At 43.8% G+C, this 17158-nt stretch overlaps 1 protein-coding gene across 3 annotated transcripts in view; it reads left to right on the top strand.

Annotated features, from left to right (window-relative positions):
• LOC120997659 (beta-galactoside alpha-2,6-sialyltransferase 1-like) overlaps positions 1 to 17158 on the top strand; it is a 199685-nt gene that overhangs the window by 159259 nt on the left and 23268 nt on the right. For all 3 annotated transcript variants that reach the window (XM_040427851.1, XM_040427853.1, XM_040427852.1), the window contains one exon: positions 1603 to 1704. In XM_040427851.1, coding sequence (XP_040283785.1) covers positions 1603 to 1704 — 102 coding nt within the window. The remainder of the gene's footprint in view (positions 1 to 1602; positions 1705 to 17158) is intronic.

Here is a 17158-nt window from a genome sequence, read left to right as displayed (position 1 = left end):
AGCATCTGACAGTCAAATTCAGCCTATCGGGGGTAAACCAGGGGTTAAAACAAAAAAATACATACCTCATCGATTTTATCGCAGAGAGGACGTCACGGCCATCTTGATTGAAGTAAACATGCCAATTCTCGTGTGCGCTGACATGTGATGTCCCCATGTCATCACGCTACGCTGGCGCGGTAAAGTCATTCGAGATTACGTCACCGCGTCCACCCAGCGTGATGATGTGGTGATGTGAGAATTGCCATGTTTTCTTCAGTCAAGATGGTCGTAACATCCTCTCCGTGATCAAATGGATAAGGTATGTTTTGGGTTTTCATTCGTTAGCATTAAGCACCAGGAAATTCGGATTAATCAAATTTTTCCTGAAATTTGGATCGAATTCCACTTTGTTAACTTTGAATCGCTCAACACTATTAATTATTATTGGAAATAATGGAAGTACAAATACAAATGACATGCATTTATAGCCATAGGAATATCTGGCATAGATGCAGATTGAACAAAAGAGGAGATCACCTTTAGGCTACATTCACACGAACGTATTTTGTTTCCGTGTCCGTTCTGTTTTTTTGGGATAAGGACTCATTGATCTCATTGGGTCCGCAAAAAATGCGGACAGCATTGTTACAATGGATCCGCAAAAAAAACGGATGCCATACGGACGCCATCATTTTTTTTTTTGCGGATCCGCAATTTGCAGACCGCAAAACACATACGGTCGTGTGAATGTAGCCTTAGGGCTCATGCACACAGCTGTATGTATTTTGCGGTCCGTGACGTCCGTGTTGCATCAGTTTTTTTTTTGCGGACCCATTGTAACAATGCCTGTCCTTGTCCACAAAATGAACAAGAATAGGACATGTTATATTTTTTTGCAGAATGGACTTGCGGACATATGGAAAAGGAATGCACACGGAGTAATTTCGTCATTTCAGGTTTTTTGCGGACCCGTTGAAGTGAATGGTTCCGCACACAGGCTGCAAAACAATCGGAACTGACACGGAAAGAAGATATGGTTGTGTGCATGAGCCCTTACAAAAATAATGGCTAGTGCTTTCTCCAAGATTTTGACATCACAAGGCAGAATTGATATAGGCCTGGAAGGCTAGGGCTACACGGCGTCACGTGTCGCACAAAAATCCAACTTAGATGGATTTTTTCCAATTGTCGTGTCACAGTCTCAGCATGCCACAGTGCAACACCATTGACTATCATTAAAAAATGTTGCGTAACTTTTCGGCGACAAGAAGTTGCGTGACTCATGTCACGGTCTAGCCCTAGCCTAAGAGTTAGAGAAAATGGTTCCTTACCTAGCTTTATCAATGCTTCTATAATCGCTTCCTTCATAAAATGAGGATGTGACCCATCAATTACAGCCTCCAAAAAGAGGGGGCAGCAAGTGGGGGGAAGGGAGCAGGATATCAGACGACACCTGTAATCATTTAAATATCTGCTTGAGATATAACTGCATGCCAAGTTTTGCAACGATCCAAAATTTCTATCTGGGTTCTTATTTTTTTATTCAATGGTAGTATAATACATGCAATAAATATATTATTATATTATAATAAGATATTATAATGTTTCTCTTGCTTGCAGGTTGTTACGAGCGTCGATCACCATTTCCTGGAAAATCGTATATATAAAGATGTGATATTGATCATGTGGGATCCTGCTCCATATGATGCTGATATATATCAGGTAAAATGAACATGTCCTGAAAGTATTTTATATATGCATATTATGGATGAGCAAACCAGTAGTGTTGATCGAGCAACAAAGTGCTCATCTGAACACAACGGAAGTGAATGGGAGAACCCCAGACACCTCCTGCTCTGAAGAGGGGAGGGGGTCAGACTCTAGTTCAGATAAGGAGTCCCTGCTCTGATTCCATATATAGGTATATGCATATATGGAGTCAGTGCTTGGGGACACCCCAGGGTATTTAAATCTAATTTCTGCCAGGATTTGAACTCCCAATGTTGTACATTAGAGACAAGCATCTTATCCACTCAGCTATAAAGCTGAATGCTAAACTGTGTCCGAAAAACCTCATAGAAGTTTCTGATGTAGTGAGTATTCCTATTCAGCAGAAGACTTATTTTATATTTCTGTGTAGGTTAACATGTAGCTCTATAGTGTACTGGTTAACATCATTGACTCTAATGTACAAGGTTGGGAGTTTGAATCCCGGCAGAAACATTTATGTATATATAAGTTTTTAGCCATAATATATTTACATATATTATTATATAGTAATAATAGTAGGTGATGATAGGAATAAGGTAAAATGATAAATAGATCAAAAATAGAATAAGGTAAGGATGAAGGATACAAAAGAAACTTTATTCGATGAAGTAGATGTGTAGTTGGGTTATTCCAATGTCAATTATAGATGCTTAGTAAAATGAGTGGTGTGCGCCAGCAGGGTGAGTGATGGTTATGCCGAGAAAACAATGTATAGTAATAGGGACTAGTTATTACTCACTGTGTGTTTGATGGCTCAATGTCCGCTATTGTCGGTGGCGTCCCACACGGCAATTAGCTAGTACTCACCCTGCAGTCAGACTTTTCGCTTTGTGATAGCAGTGCTGGATTCAGTAATAGTCCCCGGCATCTTGCTGCTTCACGTTGTATGTTTGTGCGGTCTGTGTAGCTGGCTTGGCGTCTCACGTGATCTGTCACGTGGTTTCATCTGTGCTGATGCTTCTATCTTGCGATATGTTGATCCTATTGTTTTCTTCTGGTTATGCAGAAATCCCAAATCCTTCAATGACTGTGTGGGTAATGGTGGGTATCACCTATGAGACTACCCACCATTACCCACACTGTCATTGAAGGATTTCGGATTTCTGCATAACCAGAAGAAAACAATAGGATCAACATATCGCAAGATAGAAGCATCAGCATCAGCTGACCGGCACAGAGGAAACCACGTGACAGATCACGTGAGACGCCAAGCCAGCGTCCTGTGTAAAGTGTGTGCATCCCTAAAATATCAGTGACATCCAGTGTACTTTTTCCGTAGACGGTGTCCGCTGCGGACAGTTAAATTATACTCGCCACATCTCCTGTGTAAAGTATGTGCATCCCTAAAATATCAGTGACATCCAGTGTACTTTTTCCATAGATGGTGTCCACTGCGGACAGTTAAATTATCCGCGCCACATCTCCTGTTTAAAGGGTTTCTGTCACCTGAAAAATGTGTGACACCTGAAAAGCTGGCTGACATTAGCGATGTGCTAATGTCAGCTGAAAATAACTATATTAGTGCCATTTCACTGCCTAAAGCCTTTATTGAGAAAAACAAACTTTTATAATATGCTAATTAGCCTCTAGGAGCGGGGGGGGGGGGGGGGGGGCGTTGAACCTACTCCTAGAGGCTTCGTTTGCCCACCTCTTTTCACATCCTTCTTCTCTTGATTGACAGGGCCAGGCAGCGCTTCTCTTCTCCCGCCGGCCACTGCAATGTAAATCTCGTGACGTTCAGTATTCAGTGCAGGTGCAATGAAGGAAGGACGCTCGGCGGTTGCTGGCTTTCTTACTGCGCCTGTGCCGAATACTGAACAGAGCGATATTTACACTGCAGACACGGCCGGCGGGAGTAGAGCAGGGCTGCCTGGCCCTGTCAATCATGAGAAGAAGGGCGTAAAAAAAGGTGGGCAAACGGAGCCTCTAGGAGCAGGTTCAACGCCCCCCCCCCCTGCTACTAGAGGCTAATTAGCATATTATAAAAGTTCGTTTTTCTCAATAAAGACAGTGAAATGGCACTAATATAGTTATGTTCAGCTGACATTAGCACATCAGCCAGCTTAATACCCATTTTTCAGGTGACAGAAACCTTTTCAAGTGTGCACATCTCTAAAATAAAAGGGATATCCAAATATCCTTTTTCTGTAGACGATGTCCGCTGCGAACAGTTAAATTTTCCGCGCCACATCTCCTGTGCAAAGTGTGTGCATCCCTAAAATAACAGTGACATCCAATGTATTTTTTCCGTAGACGGTGTATGCTGTGGACAGTTAAATTATCCACGCCACATCTCCTGTGTAAAGTGTGCGCATCCCTAAAATATCGGTGACATCCAGTGTGCTATTTCTGTAGACGGTGTCCATTGCAGACAGTGAGATTACCAGTGTCACATCTGCAGTGTAATGTGTGCGCCTAAATTTTTTATCTGTGACATACAGAGTACTTTTTACGTACACGCTTTGGACAGTGACATTACCGTTGATACCTCTCCTGTATAAAGTTTCCTCATCCCAAATACCTGTGACATTCCCTGTAATTTTTTACTAGCCACTGGTGACAGCATTGACATTATCTGCGGGATATCTCCTGTTTGACGTTTCCACATCCCAAATACCTTTTTTAATTTTTTGGCACATACACTTCAAAATCCTGTGCTACTGTACATGTGACATACTTTCAAGCATATATCACATTTAAAATGAAGAAGGCGAGCAGTAAGGGATGGGGGAAGTGGCCGTGATGCTGATGGTGCACGCAGAAGCCGTGGCCCTGTGCATGTTGAAACTGTGCCTGCTGCCAGAGCACAAGAAAAACAGTCATCAACGATACCTAGCATCATGTCCCAGTTTGCAGGGCAGCGCAGGACACCACTCTTGAAGTCAGACCAGTGCGACCAGGTGGTCGGTTGGATTGCAGCAGATAATACTTCCAGTTGGTTAAGCACCACCCTGTCTTCCACCAAGTCCAGTCTTTATATTCCTTCCTCCCACCATGGAGAGTCTGGCCAAACAAGTGATCCCACGCTCGGATGTTTTCCGAGGACCTCTTTTCCTCGCCATTCCTTGATTTGGTCCTCTCGCCAAGCACGCTTGAAGAGGGACAGATCTTGTGCCCTAATTCCCAAACTCTTGAGCATCCACAGTCAAGAAGATGACGGTGGGAACGGCTATTACTGTTTAATGAGGTGGATGATGATGAGACACAGTTGCCAATTACTCAACAGCAATTACTGTCTCAAGAGGTTGAGGAAGAGGATGAGACGCAGTTATCAATCACTGAGGTTGTGGTTAGGTCAACAAGTCAGGAGGATGAGCAGAGTGAGGAAATGGAAGAGGAGGTGGTGGACGATGAAGTCACTGACCCAACCTGGGAAGGTGGGAAGCTGAGCAAGGTCAGCAGTACAGAGGGGGAGGGATCTGCAGGACCGCAACAGGCTGGAAGAGGCAGTGGGGTGGCAAAAGGGAGAAGGCGGGCCACGCCAAACAGGGGTAGGTGTTCCGCAGTCGTGCGCTTTTTTGAGGAAAGTGTGGACGACAAAAGAATTGTAATTTGCAACCTGTGACACACAAAAATGAGCAGGGGTGTGAACACTATCAACCTCACCACCACCAGCATGATCCGCCACATGGCATAAAATCACCGTAATAAGTGGTCCGAATGCCTGGGTCGACAATCTGTGTCTGGGGGTCACACCACTGCCTCCTCTTCCCCTGTGTCAGGTGCTGGCCAATCCCCTGTCGAAGGCGCAGGCCCGGATGCCTCCTGCCTTGCACCTGGACCTTCGCAAGAACCATCAGTGACCACATCCACTTCCGTGTCCCAGCGCAGCGTACAAATGTTCTTACCCCAGGCATTTGAACACAAGCGCAAATACCCAGCCACCCACCCGAAGGCCATAGCACTAGATGCGCAGCTTTCTAAATTACTTCCTCTGGAAATGTTGCCATTTAGTCTTGTGGACACTGAAGCCTTCTGCAGCTTCATGTCGGCGGCCGTCCTGCGTTACGCAGTCCCCAGCCGCCACTAATTTTCAAGGTGTGCTGTGCCCGCCTTACACCAACATGTGTCCCGTAACATCACACGTGCTCTGACCAACGCAGTTACTGGGAAGTTCCACTTAACCACGGACACATGGACAAGTGCATTCGGTCAGGGACGCTACATTTTCCTGACGGCTAACTGGGTGAATGTTGTGGAGGTCGAAAGCAAGTCGTACCCTGGGATGGCACAGGCGCTATCGACGACAAGGATTGCAAGCCCTACGTCAATCAGGGTTGCCGCCAGCACCTACGTTAGTGGCTCCAACCACTTCTCCTCCTACTCCACTTCCACCTCCAAATTATTTGCGTGCAGCACCAGTCAGTCATCAGTCGGTAGCTGGAAGCAGTGTAGCACTGCAGTGGGGAAGCAGCAACAAGCCGTGCTGAAGCTGATATGCTTAGGGGACAAACAGTACACTGCCGCAGAACTGTGGCAGGGGATAAGAGACCAGACTGAACTGTGGCTCTCGCCACTCAATTTAGAACCAGGCATGGTTGTGTCTGATAATGGCCGTAAATTGGTGGCGGCTTTTTAGCTCGGCAAGCTCACACACATCCCATGCCTAGCCCATTTCTTAAACTTTGTGGTTCAGCGGTTTCTCAAAACCTATCCCAATTTGCCTGAGCTACTGGTGAAGGTGCACCAAGAGTTTGGGAATTTGTCAAACCAAAAGGCATGACCAGATTCTCAAAATGACCCTCAGGAGTATTAAAGGCCGTTTTCCATCAGTCCCCTTCCTTGATTCTTACCAGATTATATGCCCCCCTCAAATACAACTTAGAGAACACCTTGGCACCAACAATCTGATTGAATAAATCTGGGATCAAAGGAAGGGAATAGGGATCACGGATAGTGATGCAATTAAGCTCATGGAAGTCCATACATGGCCTAAGAGTTCCATCCTTTTTTTTAACAAAGAAGAAGCCTGCAGCCACTGGTGATTTGGATGGTCTAATATGACCATTAGGCCTTTTTCACACGACTGTTTTTTTTTTCGTTTACGGGCCGTTTTTTGCGTTCCATATACGGTCCATATACGGAACCATTCATTTCAATGGTTCCGAAAAAAAAAACGGAATGAACTCCGTATGCATTCCATTTTCATATTTCCGTTTATCCGTTCCGTTGAAAGATAGAACATGTCCTATTATTGCCGGCAATTCACGTTCCGTTGCTTCATTTAAATCAATGGGTCTGCAAAAAAACGGAACACATCCGGAAATGCGTTTGTATGTCTTCCGTATCCGTTCCATTTTTGCGGAACCATCTATTGAAAATTTTATGCCCAGCCCAATTTTTTCTATGTAATTACTGTATACTGTATATGCCATACGAAAAAACGGAACGGAAAGACAATGGAAACAAAAAACAGAACAACGGATCCGTGAAAAACAAACCGCAAAACATTGAAAATGCCATACGGTCATGTGAAAGAGGTCCTAGCCAAACTCTCGGTGATATACTCTCGCTTGGCTACTCTTTCGGGTTCAGAAAGATTATACAACCGAGACTTTGGCAATCTAGCCCTGGGAACAAGGTTGATGGGGCAATCATACTCCCAATGAGGAGGCAACTCCTGGTCTCCACCCTCAGAGAAAACATCAGAAAAATCAGAAAGGAAAGAAGGTAACATTTTACAACAGAAAGCGACGTGCTGAGACAGTTGTCAATGCAGTAATCACTCCAATCGAGAATCTGTCTCACTTGCCAATCGATGGTAGGGTTATGTTTGGTTAACCATGGTAAACCTAGCAGCAGAGGAGCAGGCAAACCCTCCAGCACAAAACATGAAATTGATTCAATATGAGAATCTCCCACCTTTAGGCGAATGTCCTACACCATTTGAGACAGACAGCTTTGAGATAGAGGGGCGGAATCAATCGCAAACACAGAAATATTTTTGTCTAATGCGCTTGTTGTCAAACCATGCATATGGAAAAACTGGCCATCCACTAGGTTAGGCTACTTTCACACTCGTGATTGGTGCGGATCTGTCATGGATCTGCACAAACGCATCCGTTCAGATAATACAACCGCATGCATCCGTTCAGAAAGGATCCGTTTGTATTAGCTTTAACATAGCCAAAATTGATCTATCTTGAAAGTCAATGGGGGACTGATCCGTTTTCTATTGTGCCATGTTGTATCAGTGAAAACGGATCCGTCCCCATTGACTTACATTGTGTGTCAGGACGGATCCATTTGGCTCAGTTTCATCAAGCAGCGTTTTGGTGTCTGCCTCCAAAGTGGAATAGAGGCGGAACGGAGCCAAACTGATTCATTCTTTTTTTTATTTTTTTAAACATAATTTTTATTGGTGTGCCATATATGTTCAGTTACATACATTAGGTCGGAAAATAGTACCTGACATGGCAGCAGTTTACAAGTTATTTATAGTGTAAAAAAACAATAATAAAGTAACTGGAGGGATATATCATAACATCAAGTATGTAGTTATATTTTGTTATATCACAAGGCAGTTATCGAGAGTCAGATCATCTAAGTGGTAGATGAAAGGAGTAAGGGATTAGTATAAGCAAAATACAATATTTGTAGTAATGTATACGCATTGAAAATACATTGCTATATATATCAGTACACATTAAGATACTAAGATCGTATAGGAGCACTTAAGAAGTTGGTGAGTATAATGTGGATGAAGTCCAGATTTCCAATCTAACTCAGTGTTTATTTAAGTAATTGAATGCCGAGGCAGACATCTTCTCATACCAACACTGTTTGTTAACCATTTTAATAATAGTAGAGATATGTATAGGAGTTTGAGTTTTCCATGATGAGGCAATTTTGTGTCTTACTGCTATACACACATGAGAGATAATGATAGCATGTAGAAAGGTAAATGTATCTATACCTAATGATAATAGAGCTAGGGCAGGATCCGGGGTGAGTGGGAATTGTCATAGATTGGTTAGCATTTGAAAAACCTGAATCCAAACACACTTTATGGGACTGCAGTCCCACCACATATGGATGTGAATCTTTTACAGAGTCAGCTCACCTGCAGGCCCTCACCTAATTATACCTAATAGGTAATTTGTGCGCACGATGCCTTGCTTGGATGTGGTAGCCGTAGCCGTTTCTCAGGCTCCCTCTCCGGAATCAAACCCTGATTACTCCTTAACCTGTAGTCAACATGGTTTGCACTGACAATAACATCGAAAGTTAATAGGCCAGACATCCGAATGGATCGTCACCGTCAGGGGCCCCAGGTTATCTAGAGTCAGCAAAGTGGGAGCAGGCCCTCACTCATAATGTTTTAGATGGTCAGATCAGCAGGCCCTTGCTCCAAATGTTTTTGAGGGTCACCAGCAGGCCATCAATCATATTTTGTCAAGGCTGTTTATGATGCCCTCCTTTATGTGTAGCAAAGGGTGTATTGTAGTGCCGATTCCTTATAATTTTTGTAAGCCCTTTCACTTAGTGCATAGGCTTTATGAGTGTAGGAGTCTCAATACATGAACAATTGTACCACAATGCGAATGAGGCCCTCCTTTATGTGATATACAGGTTGTATCGGAGTGCCTCTTCCTTGTAATTTTTGGCAGCACTTGCACTTTATATACAAGTAAATATACAGGAAATAACATTTCCTAACAATTTTTCCTCTAAAATAGATTATTTTTTTCGGTTTTGTGCGTATTATTGTAAGTCTGTAAAAGTGGCATACTATTCGGACAACATCGTTCCCAGTAACGACCTGGGAGTCAAAGATGCATCCAGACATCCTCCCCATGCTGTTCCCGATCCATTTCGGTGGTGTTTCCATCAATTTCTGACCTTTTACTATGAACCAGGCACCCTCCCCTCTTAAGAGCAGGGGGTGCCTGGTTTAATGCTCGGGTTCTCCCATTGACTTCCATTATACTCGGGTGTTCGGCCCGAGCCCCGAGCACTATGGTGCTCGATCAACACTAGTAAATATATTATGGCTAAAAACATATATGTATAAATGTCACTACACTATAGAGCTACATGTTGACCTGCACAGAAATATAAAATAAGTCTTCTGCTGAATAGCAATACTCACTACATCAGAAACTTCTATGAGTTTTAATTTTTTTACACAGTTTAGCATTCAGCTTTATAGCTGAGTGGATAAGGTCCTTGCCTCTAATGTACAAGGGGTTGGAAGTTCAAAAACTATTCAGAAATAGATGCTAAATTATATTTGAATACACTGACTAGAGCATCGCACTCGAGCACACGCGGTGTCCGGCCGACCATAGCGATGCTCGTGCCGAACTGGTGTTCGGCTGAGCGTGCTCGATCAACACTGCGAACCAGTCAAAATTTGTTTCGGGTTCGGACACCAATCGAATCGGGATGAACCAAAGTTTCTTCAATTGCCCTGAAAGTTGGTATATAACCCCCTCTTACCCTCCTAGGACTCATAGGGGGTCATTTGTTATGGCAGGTTTTTTTTTAGTCCTGTGTTCTGGGTCTAAATATATGTCTGATTTACCACCAGGCTTGGAGCATTCATAGATCAGGCTTAGGGCTCATGCACATGGCTGTTGCCTGGCCGTGGCCGTATTGCTGCCTGCATACAGCGGGGCCGCAATACACAGGCACCGGCCGTGTGCACCCCGCATCACGGATGTGGACCCATTCACTTGTTCAACATGTTCTATTTTTTTACGGTGTGGACGGATCACAGACCCATTCAAGTTGAATGGGTCTCGATCCATCCTGGTCGCCACACAGATGTTGCCCGTGCATTGGGGACCGCAAATTGCCGTGTGCATGAGCCCTTATATGTGCTGGCAACTGATGTAGACCTGGTTTCTTAGTCTACCTATACGCTTAATTTACAGTGAGGAACAGAAGTATTTGAACACCCTGCGATCTTGCAAGTTCTCCCACTTAGAAATCAAGGAGGGGTCTGAAATTCACATTGTAGGCGCATTCCCACTCTGAGAGACAGAATAAAAAAAATAAAAAATCAGGAAATCACATTGTATGATTTTTAAAGAATTTATTTGTCCAGCACTGCTGATACCTGAGAAAATCAGTGTTAATATTTGGTACAGAAGCCTTTATTTGCAATTACAGAGGTCAAATGTTTCCTGTAGTTCTTGACCAGGTTTGCACACACTGCAACAGGGATTTTTGGCCCACTCCACCACACAGATCTCCTCTAGATCTGTCAGGTTTTGGGTCTGTCGCTGAGCAACACGGAGTTTCAGCTCCCTCCAATGCTGTTCTATTGGATTAAGGTCTGGAGACTGGCTAGGCCACTCCAGAACCTTGATATGCTTCTTACAGAGCCACTCCTTGGTTATCCTGGCTGTGTGCTTCGGTTCGTTGTCATGTTGGAAAACCCAGACACGACCCATCTTCAATCCTCTGACTGAGGGAAGGAGGTTGTTGCTCAAAATCTCACAATAAATGGCCCCATTCATCCTCTCCTCAGTTGTCCTGTCCCCTTCATAGAAAAGCACCCCCAAAGCATCTGTCACGGCCATGGCTATGACCGTGACTCCTGAACCGCATGCGGTTGTCAGCGGTTTTCTTTGGTGTTCAATCACAGGTGAGGGCTGTGGTATTTGCCTCACCTGTGGTTGCCGCTGGCAACAGTATGTATGTGGCAGCGTAGCAGGCTGAGCTGTGCCATTGCAGCTCGCTACGTTGTGCATGCGGTTTTGTGTGATGTGTGTATGTGTGCACTTCCTTTTTATGTTATTGTGTGCACGTCTCCTTTAAGTGGTGTTTTCCCTTCCCTGGTGTTGGAAGGGTTAATCTCCTTCCTAGTGTGTGTGTGCACTGGGTGTGTCCGACTGTGGGGTGTGGCTTCTTGGCCTATAAAGCCTCACTGCTTTTGCAGGCCTGCAGGTTGCTTCAGCCATGCTTAGCTGAGAGCAGCCTCATGTCTTTATTACCTGCCAGTAAGAGCCACCCCTGTGGTCAAAACCATAATGTCCCATTAAGTTATTTCTAGTTATGTGTGATGTCCGTGTGATGTTTTATATGTGATTTTGTGCAGCTATGGATCTGGGTCCCTGTGTGGGGATGCGTTTGTGATCTGCACCCTGCTTACACAGGGATCCAGTCAGCAAGGCTGTGGCAGGTAGGTGGAACTCTTTGTTCACCTGCCATATCCATAGAGCTGTTTATGTCTCCCCTTTTCCAGCAGCTTGGCCGTTGAGACTCCTGCTCCTCCGTGTCTAGGAGGAGTGGGCTTGTCTTACTCAGCTCCTAGGTGAGGGTCATCTTGAGGGCTAGCAGGGACTTTTAGGTTCGGGAGCATGAGCCCTCCTACCATCAAGGTTGGCTCATGTAGCTAGGAGCCAGGGTCAGGTTAGGGATGCGTTTAGGAGGTGACCTGCTCCCTAATCCTGTCTTCATGGCCAAGCAGCCGTAACATCACCGGGCTCCACACGGCTGAGGATTTCCCCCATCCTCAGCCGTGACAGCATCATGTTAGCACCCCCATGCTTCACAGTAGGGATGGTGTTCTTGGGATGCAACTCATCCTTCTTTTTTCTCCAAACACGACGAGTGAAGTTTAGACCAAAAAGTTCTACTTTGGTCTCATCTGACCACATGACTTTCTCACATGCCTCCTCTGGATCATCCAGATGGTCATTGGCAAACTTCAGACGGGCCTAGACATGTGATGAATTGAGCAGGGGTACTTTCCGTGCAATGTATGATTTGAAACCATGACGGCGTAGTGTTCTACCGACAGTGACGTTTGAAACTGTGGTAACAGCTCTCTTCATGTTATTGACCAGCTCCTCCCTTGTAGTTCTATAACTAAAGGACCAGACTCGGGCAAGGTTAACAATTCTCTTTTATTTACATATGCCTAAGTAGGCAGAAAAACCTATCTTGGCCCAAGTCAAACTAATAAATCACTTTTATTCGGTATGCATTAAAAAGCTAAACGATATGCGTGGAACGCAAATTTTTATTGGTTATACAGACCATTGAAACAAACAGTTACTAAGGTATTAAAAACACGGTCACCATACCACTGATACTAGTACTGACTAGTGGTGGTGAAGGAGACAAGGAAGGGGAGGGGGGAGGGAAGGTAGTGAGCCATACACAGTCCCTAACCCCAAGTCCAATTATTTGCCCTACCACGTCAGTGAATATTAGCTCTATCTTGATCTAGTAACCTTGCTAATAAGCCTACTGCAAGTGTTATGGTGTGGAGACCACCAGGCGACTAGAGACCCTAGCTGTCTACTGACTGATGACACCGACGTGGATTAAACAACTATATCTCCTATAAATACCAGCTAGTGACGGTATTGAGCCTATAGTCCATCCGGACTACTATAAGATTCTAATAACAGTGGTGGAGTGAACGCTAGTTAAAACCTAACACTGCCCCCCGACATGTTTCGCCAGTAACACTGGCTTCCTCAGGGGTAATGGGCAGCAATGATATGACCTCAAGAACCGGAGACTGAAATAGTTAGGTAACTGATTGGCAGGTGCTACCGACCTATCAATCGGAGGGCCGGTAGTGACTACAACCAATCCCCATCATAGATAAAGATAAACATTACTTGTCATGGGGCTCCCTTGTAGTTCTGGGATGATTCCTCACCTTCCTTATCATCAGTGATACCCCACGAGGTGAGATCTTGCATGGAGCCCCAGTCCGAGGGAGACTGACAGTCGCCTTTTGCCTCTTCCATTTTCTAACAATTGCTCCAACAGTTGATCTATTTTCACCAAGCTGCTTGGCAATTACCCCGTAGCCCTTTCCAGCTTTGTGGAGGTCCACAATTTTGTCTCTGGTGTCTTTTGACAGCTCTTTGGTCTTGCCCATGGTAGTAGTTGGCATCTGACTGACTGTGGGGTGGACAGGTGTCTTTAAATAGCTCAGACAGGTGCTACTAAGTTAGATTAATGAGTGGAGTAGAGGTGGATTTTTTAAAGGCAAAGTAACAGGTCTTTGAGAGCCAGAATTCTTGCTGTTTCTCAGGTGTTCAAATACTGTACTTATGTTCAGCAGTGCAAGACACATAAATTCTATAAAAATCATACAATGTGATTTCCTGATTTAAAAAAAAATAATCAGTCTCTCAGAGTGGGAATGCACCTACAATGTGAATTTCAGACCCCTCCATGATTTCTAAGTGGGAGAACTTGCAAAATCGCAGGGTGTTCAAATACATCTGTTCCTCACTATAAAACCAGGCATTGCATGATGGTCTACATCCGAATCCTATTTATAGACCTCATTGTGGTCCGCGTGTTCTGGGTCACGTAGGTCATTAACCTCTTCAGGACCATGCCATTTTTCATCTTTGTGACCAAGCCTCATTTTGAAAGTCTGACATGTGTCACTTTATGTGCTAATAACTATGGAATGCTTTTACTTATCCAAGCCTGTGATGGCTAACCTCCGGCACTCCAGCTGTGGTAAAACTATGACTCCCAAGATGTACACTTGCTTGGCTGTTCTAAGAACTCCATAGAAAGGAATGGAGCATGCCGGGAGTCGTAGTTTCGCCACAGCAGGAGTGCCGAAGGTTAGCCATCAGTCAAGCGTTTTCGTTTTGCGCTCCCTGCCTTCCCAGAGCCATACCTTTTTTATTATGCTATTCACATAGCCATGTGAGGGCCACCAATGTGATGTAGTGGGAAGCAGGAAAAAAAATCCAAATGGGATGGAATTGGAAATTCTGGCATAGTTTTACAGGTTTTTTTTTTATTTACGGCGTTTGATATGCGATAAAACTGACTAGTTACTTTCATTCTCCATGTCAGTACGAATCCGGCAACATCACATACGTATATTTTTTCTTACATTTTTAGACTGAAAAAAAAAGAGTGAAGGCTCATTTTTTGCAGTGCGATCTTTAATTTTAACTGATGCCATTTTGGGGTGTTTATGACTTTTTATTTTTTATTTTATTTCCTTTATTGAAATCCAAGATACAGTACAGGTGGAGGCCAAGCCTCACAATAAAGTAATAGTGAATAATAACAGAAAATAGTAACATTAACGTCACAGGGTATTTCTTAACATATGTAAGTAATAGCATCATTACAATTTTACATATTTTGTTAAATATATCTTTTTGTCTGAGTTAAGTTAGCATAGTATACATGGATGAATGAATTGGTATGGGTGCAGAAGGCAAATGGCTGCAATTATTAAGGATGAAGGACCTTAAACAGAGTAGGAACTTCATTGTAGAAAGAAAGAATTTAGAGCTTCAGCTCTAATGGATTTAAAAATCCTATGTTTGAGGATGAATTTGGTGCGTGTCGTTAAGGCTCCTAAAGATTTCCCAGTCCCTCCACAACTTCTTGAAGTTTTGGAAGTTTCTCAATTCCCAGGATGAGATTTTTTCGAACCTGTGTATTTGGTCGACCTTTGATAACCATTGGTCAATGGAGGGGGGCTCTGTGGAAAGCCATAGTTTCGGAATTAGGAATCTTGCTGCGGCTATCAAATGTTTGAAAAGTTCTCGGTTAGAAATCTTCTGACCAGATGGAAGGAGACTCAGGAGTACAATTTCTGGGGAAGGAACTAGATCTGCTCCGCATATATGGTTGGCTATTTGAAATATTTTCTCCCACCAAGCAAAAAGGCTGGGGCAGTTCCACCATACATGTATGAAGGAGCCTCTGTTTGATAGGCATCTCCAACATTTATCGCATCCAGAACTTGAATATCTAGAAACTATATCTGGCGTCTTGTACCATCTAGTCACAATCTTATAACCGTTCTCCTGAATACGAACGCATCTAGAAGACTTATGTGGAGATTGTAAGATAATGTCAATCTCTTTAGTTGTGAAAGTATGTTTTAGGTCTTTCTCCCATTTGCCCATGAAAGAAGGCAGGACATTTGAGGTGTGGAATCTGAGTCTGCTGTAAAATTGTGATATGATTCTTTGGGGATTTTGTGAGTTTTCTATCAGGCTTTCAAACCATGTTAGTGGTCTTATTAGGTCCCCTAGAGAAATGGGGAGGGATAGGTACGTTTTGATGAAGTAAATTGGATTATTGAGCGTAAGAGAAGAAGGAATAGCCAGAATCGCCCTCAATTTATTTAGTGAAGGAGGAGTATTGTCGGTGTACAGGTCTCTCAACATAATATCAGAGTCTCTAAGGTGTGTGGGTAGGCTATCTTGTAAGGCTTTAGGTGCGGTATGTAGGATATCTCCCACTCGGAGGAGTGGCGATGGGAAAGGGATATGGAGAAAGGTAGATTGGAACCATTTCCAGGCGTTAAAAGTGGCCTTAATCAGAGGAGTTACATCTGGTGGAAAGGGAAGAAAGCATTTATGTCCTAACATAAGAGCTTTAAAAGATGAGTTGATTAAGGTTTGCTCCATCTGGACCCAAGATTTATGAGGAGGGTTTCTCAGCCAGTCTACAGTTCTAGCAAGTAAGACAGCCTTCCCGTATAGTTCTGGATCTGGGAGAGCTATTCCACCCAGTGCCTTGGGTCTATTTAGGGTCTTATATGAGAGACGGGCTTTTTTCCCATTCCAAATAAATGAACTAAATAAAGATCGAAGAGAAGCGTAATATGAGTAAGGGACAGGAATGGGGAGAACTTGAAGTAAGTAGGTCAGCTTAGGTAGAACTAGGGACATAAGTAAATTTTTCCTACCGAACCATGAGAAGATTGGTAAATCAAGGTTTTTAAGGGAGGTGGAAATATGGTTTAGTAGGGGCACATAGTTTAAAGCATACAGTTGGGAAGGATCTTTGCTAATTTTAATACCTAAGTAAGTTAAATGAGGGCTTGACCAATTAAAGGGGGAATTATGCTCTAGATGTTTAGCCAAGGAAGTCGAGAGGCCGGAGTGTATAATTAGGGATTTACTGTGGTTGACTTTAAAGTTGGAATATTTGCCAAACATCTCTAAGTGATGGTAGATCTTGGGGAGAGCCACTGAAGGGTTGCTTATCATCATCAGCAGATCGTCGGCAAAGGCTGCCGTCTTGTGTTCTTGATCTCCGAGGGTTATTCCTCTGATATCTCTGTCAGACCTGATGGATTGCAGAAGGGGTTCCATACATAAAACAAAAAGAAGGGGGGATAAAGGACAGCCCTACCTAGTTCCGTTGCTAATTAGAAAGGGGGAGGAAATAATATTGTTAACTGATATAGAGGCGGAGGCCTTTGAGTACATGGCATCTATGACTGATAGGAAAGATGTCGGGAATTTTTGTATAGAAAGGACCGCTTTCATAAAGGACCATTTAACCCTATCAAATGCCTTCTCAGCATCTGTGCTGAGAAGGACTAAAGGTAGTGATTTCTTTTGTATGTGAAAGAGGATGTTGAGAACTCTAGCAGTATTGTCTTTACCCTCTCTCCCCCTAACAAAGCCAGTCTGATCTCTATGAATCAGGG

Source organism: Bufo bufo, chromosome 4, assembly GCF_905171765.1.
Source record: "Bufo bufo chromosome 4, aBufBuf1.1, whole genome shotgun sequence".
In the NCBI taxonomy this organism is placed as follows: Eukaryota; Metazoa; Chordata; class Amphibia; order Anura; family Bufonidae; genus Bufo; species Bufo bufo.
The sequence above is the reverse complement of the archived record's forward strand: the minus strand, read 5'-3'. Positions and strand labels throughout refer to the sequence as shown.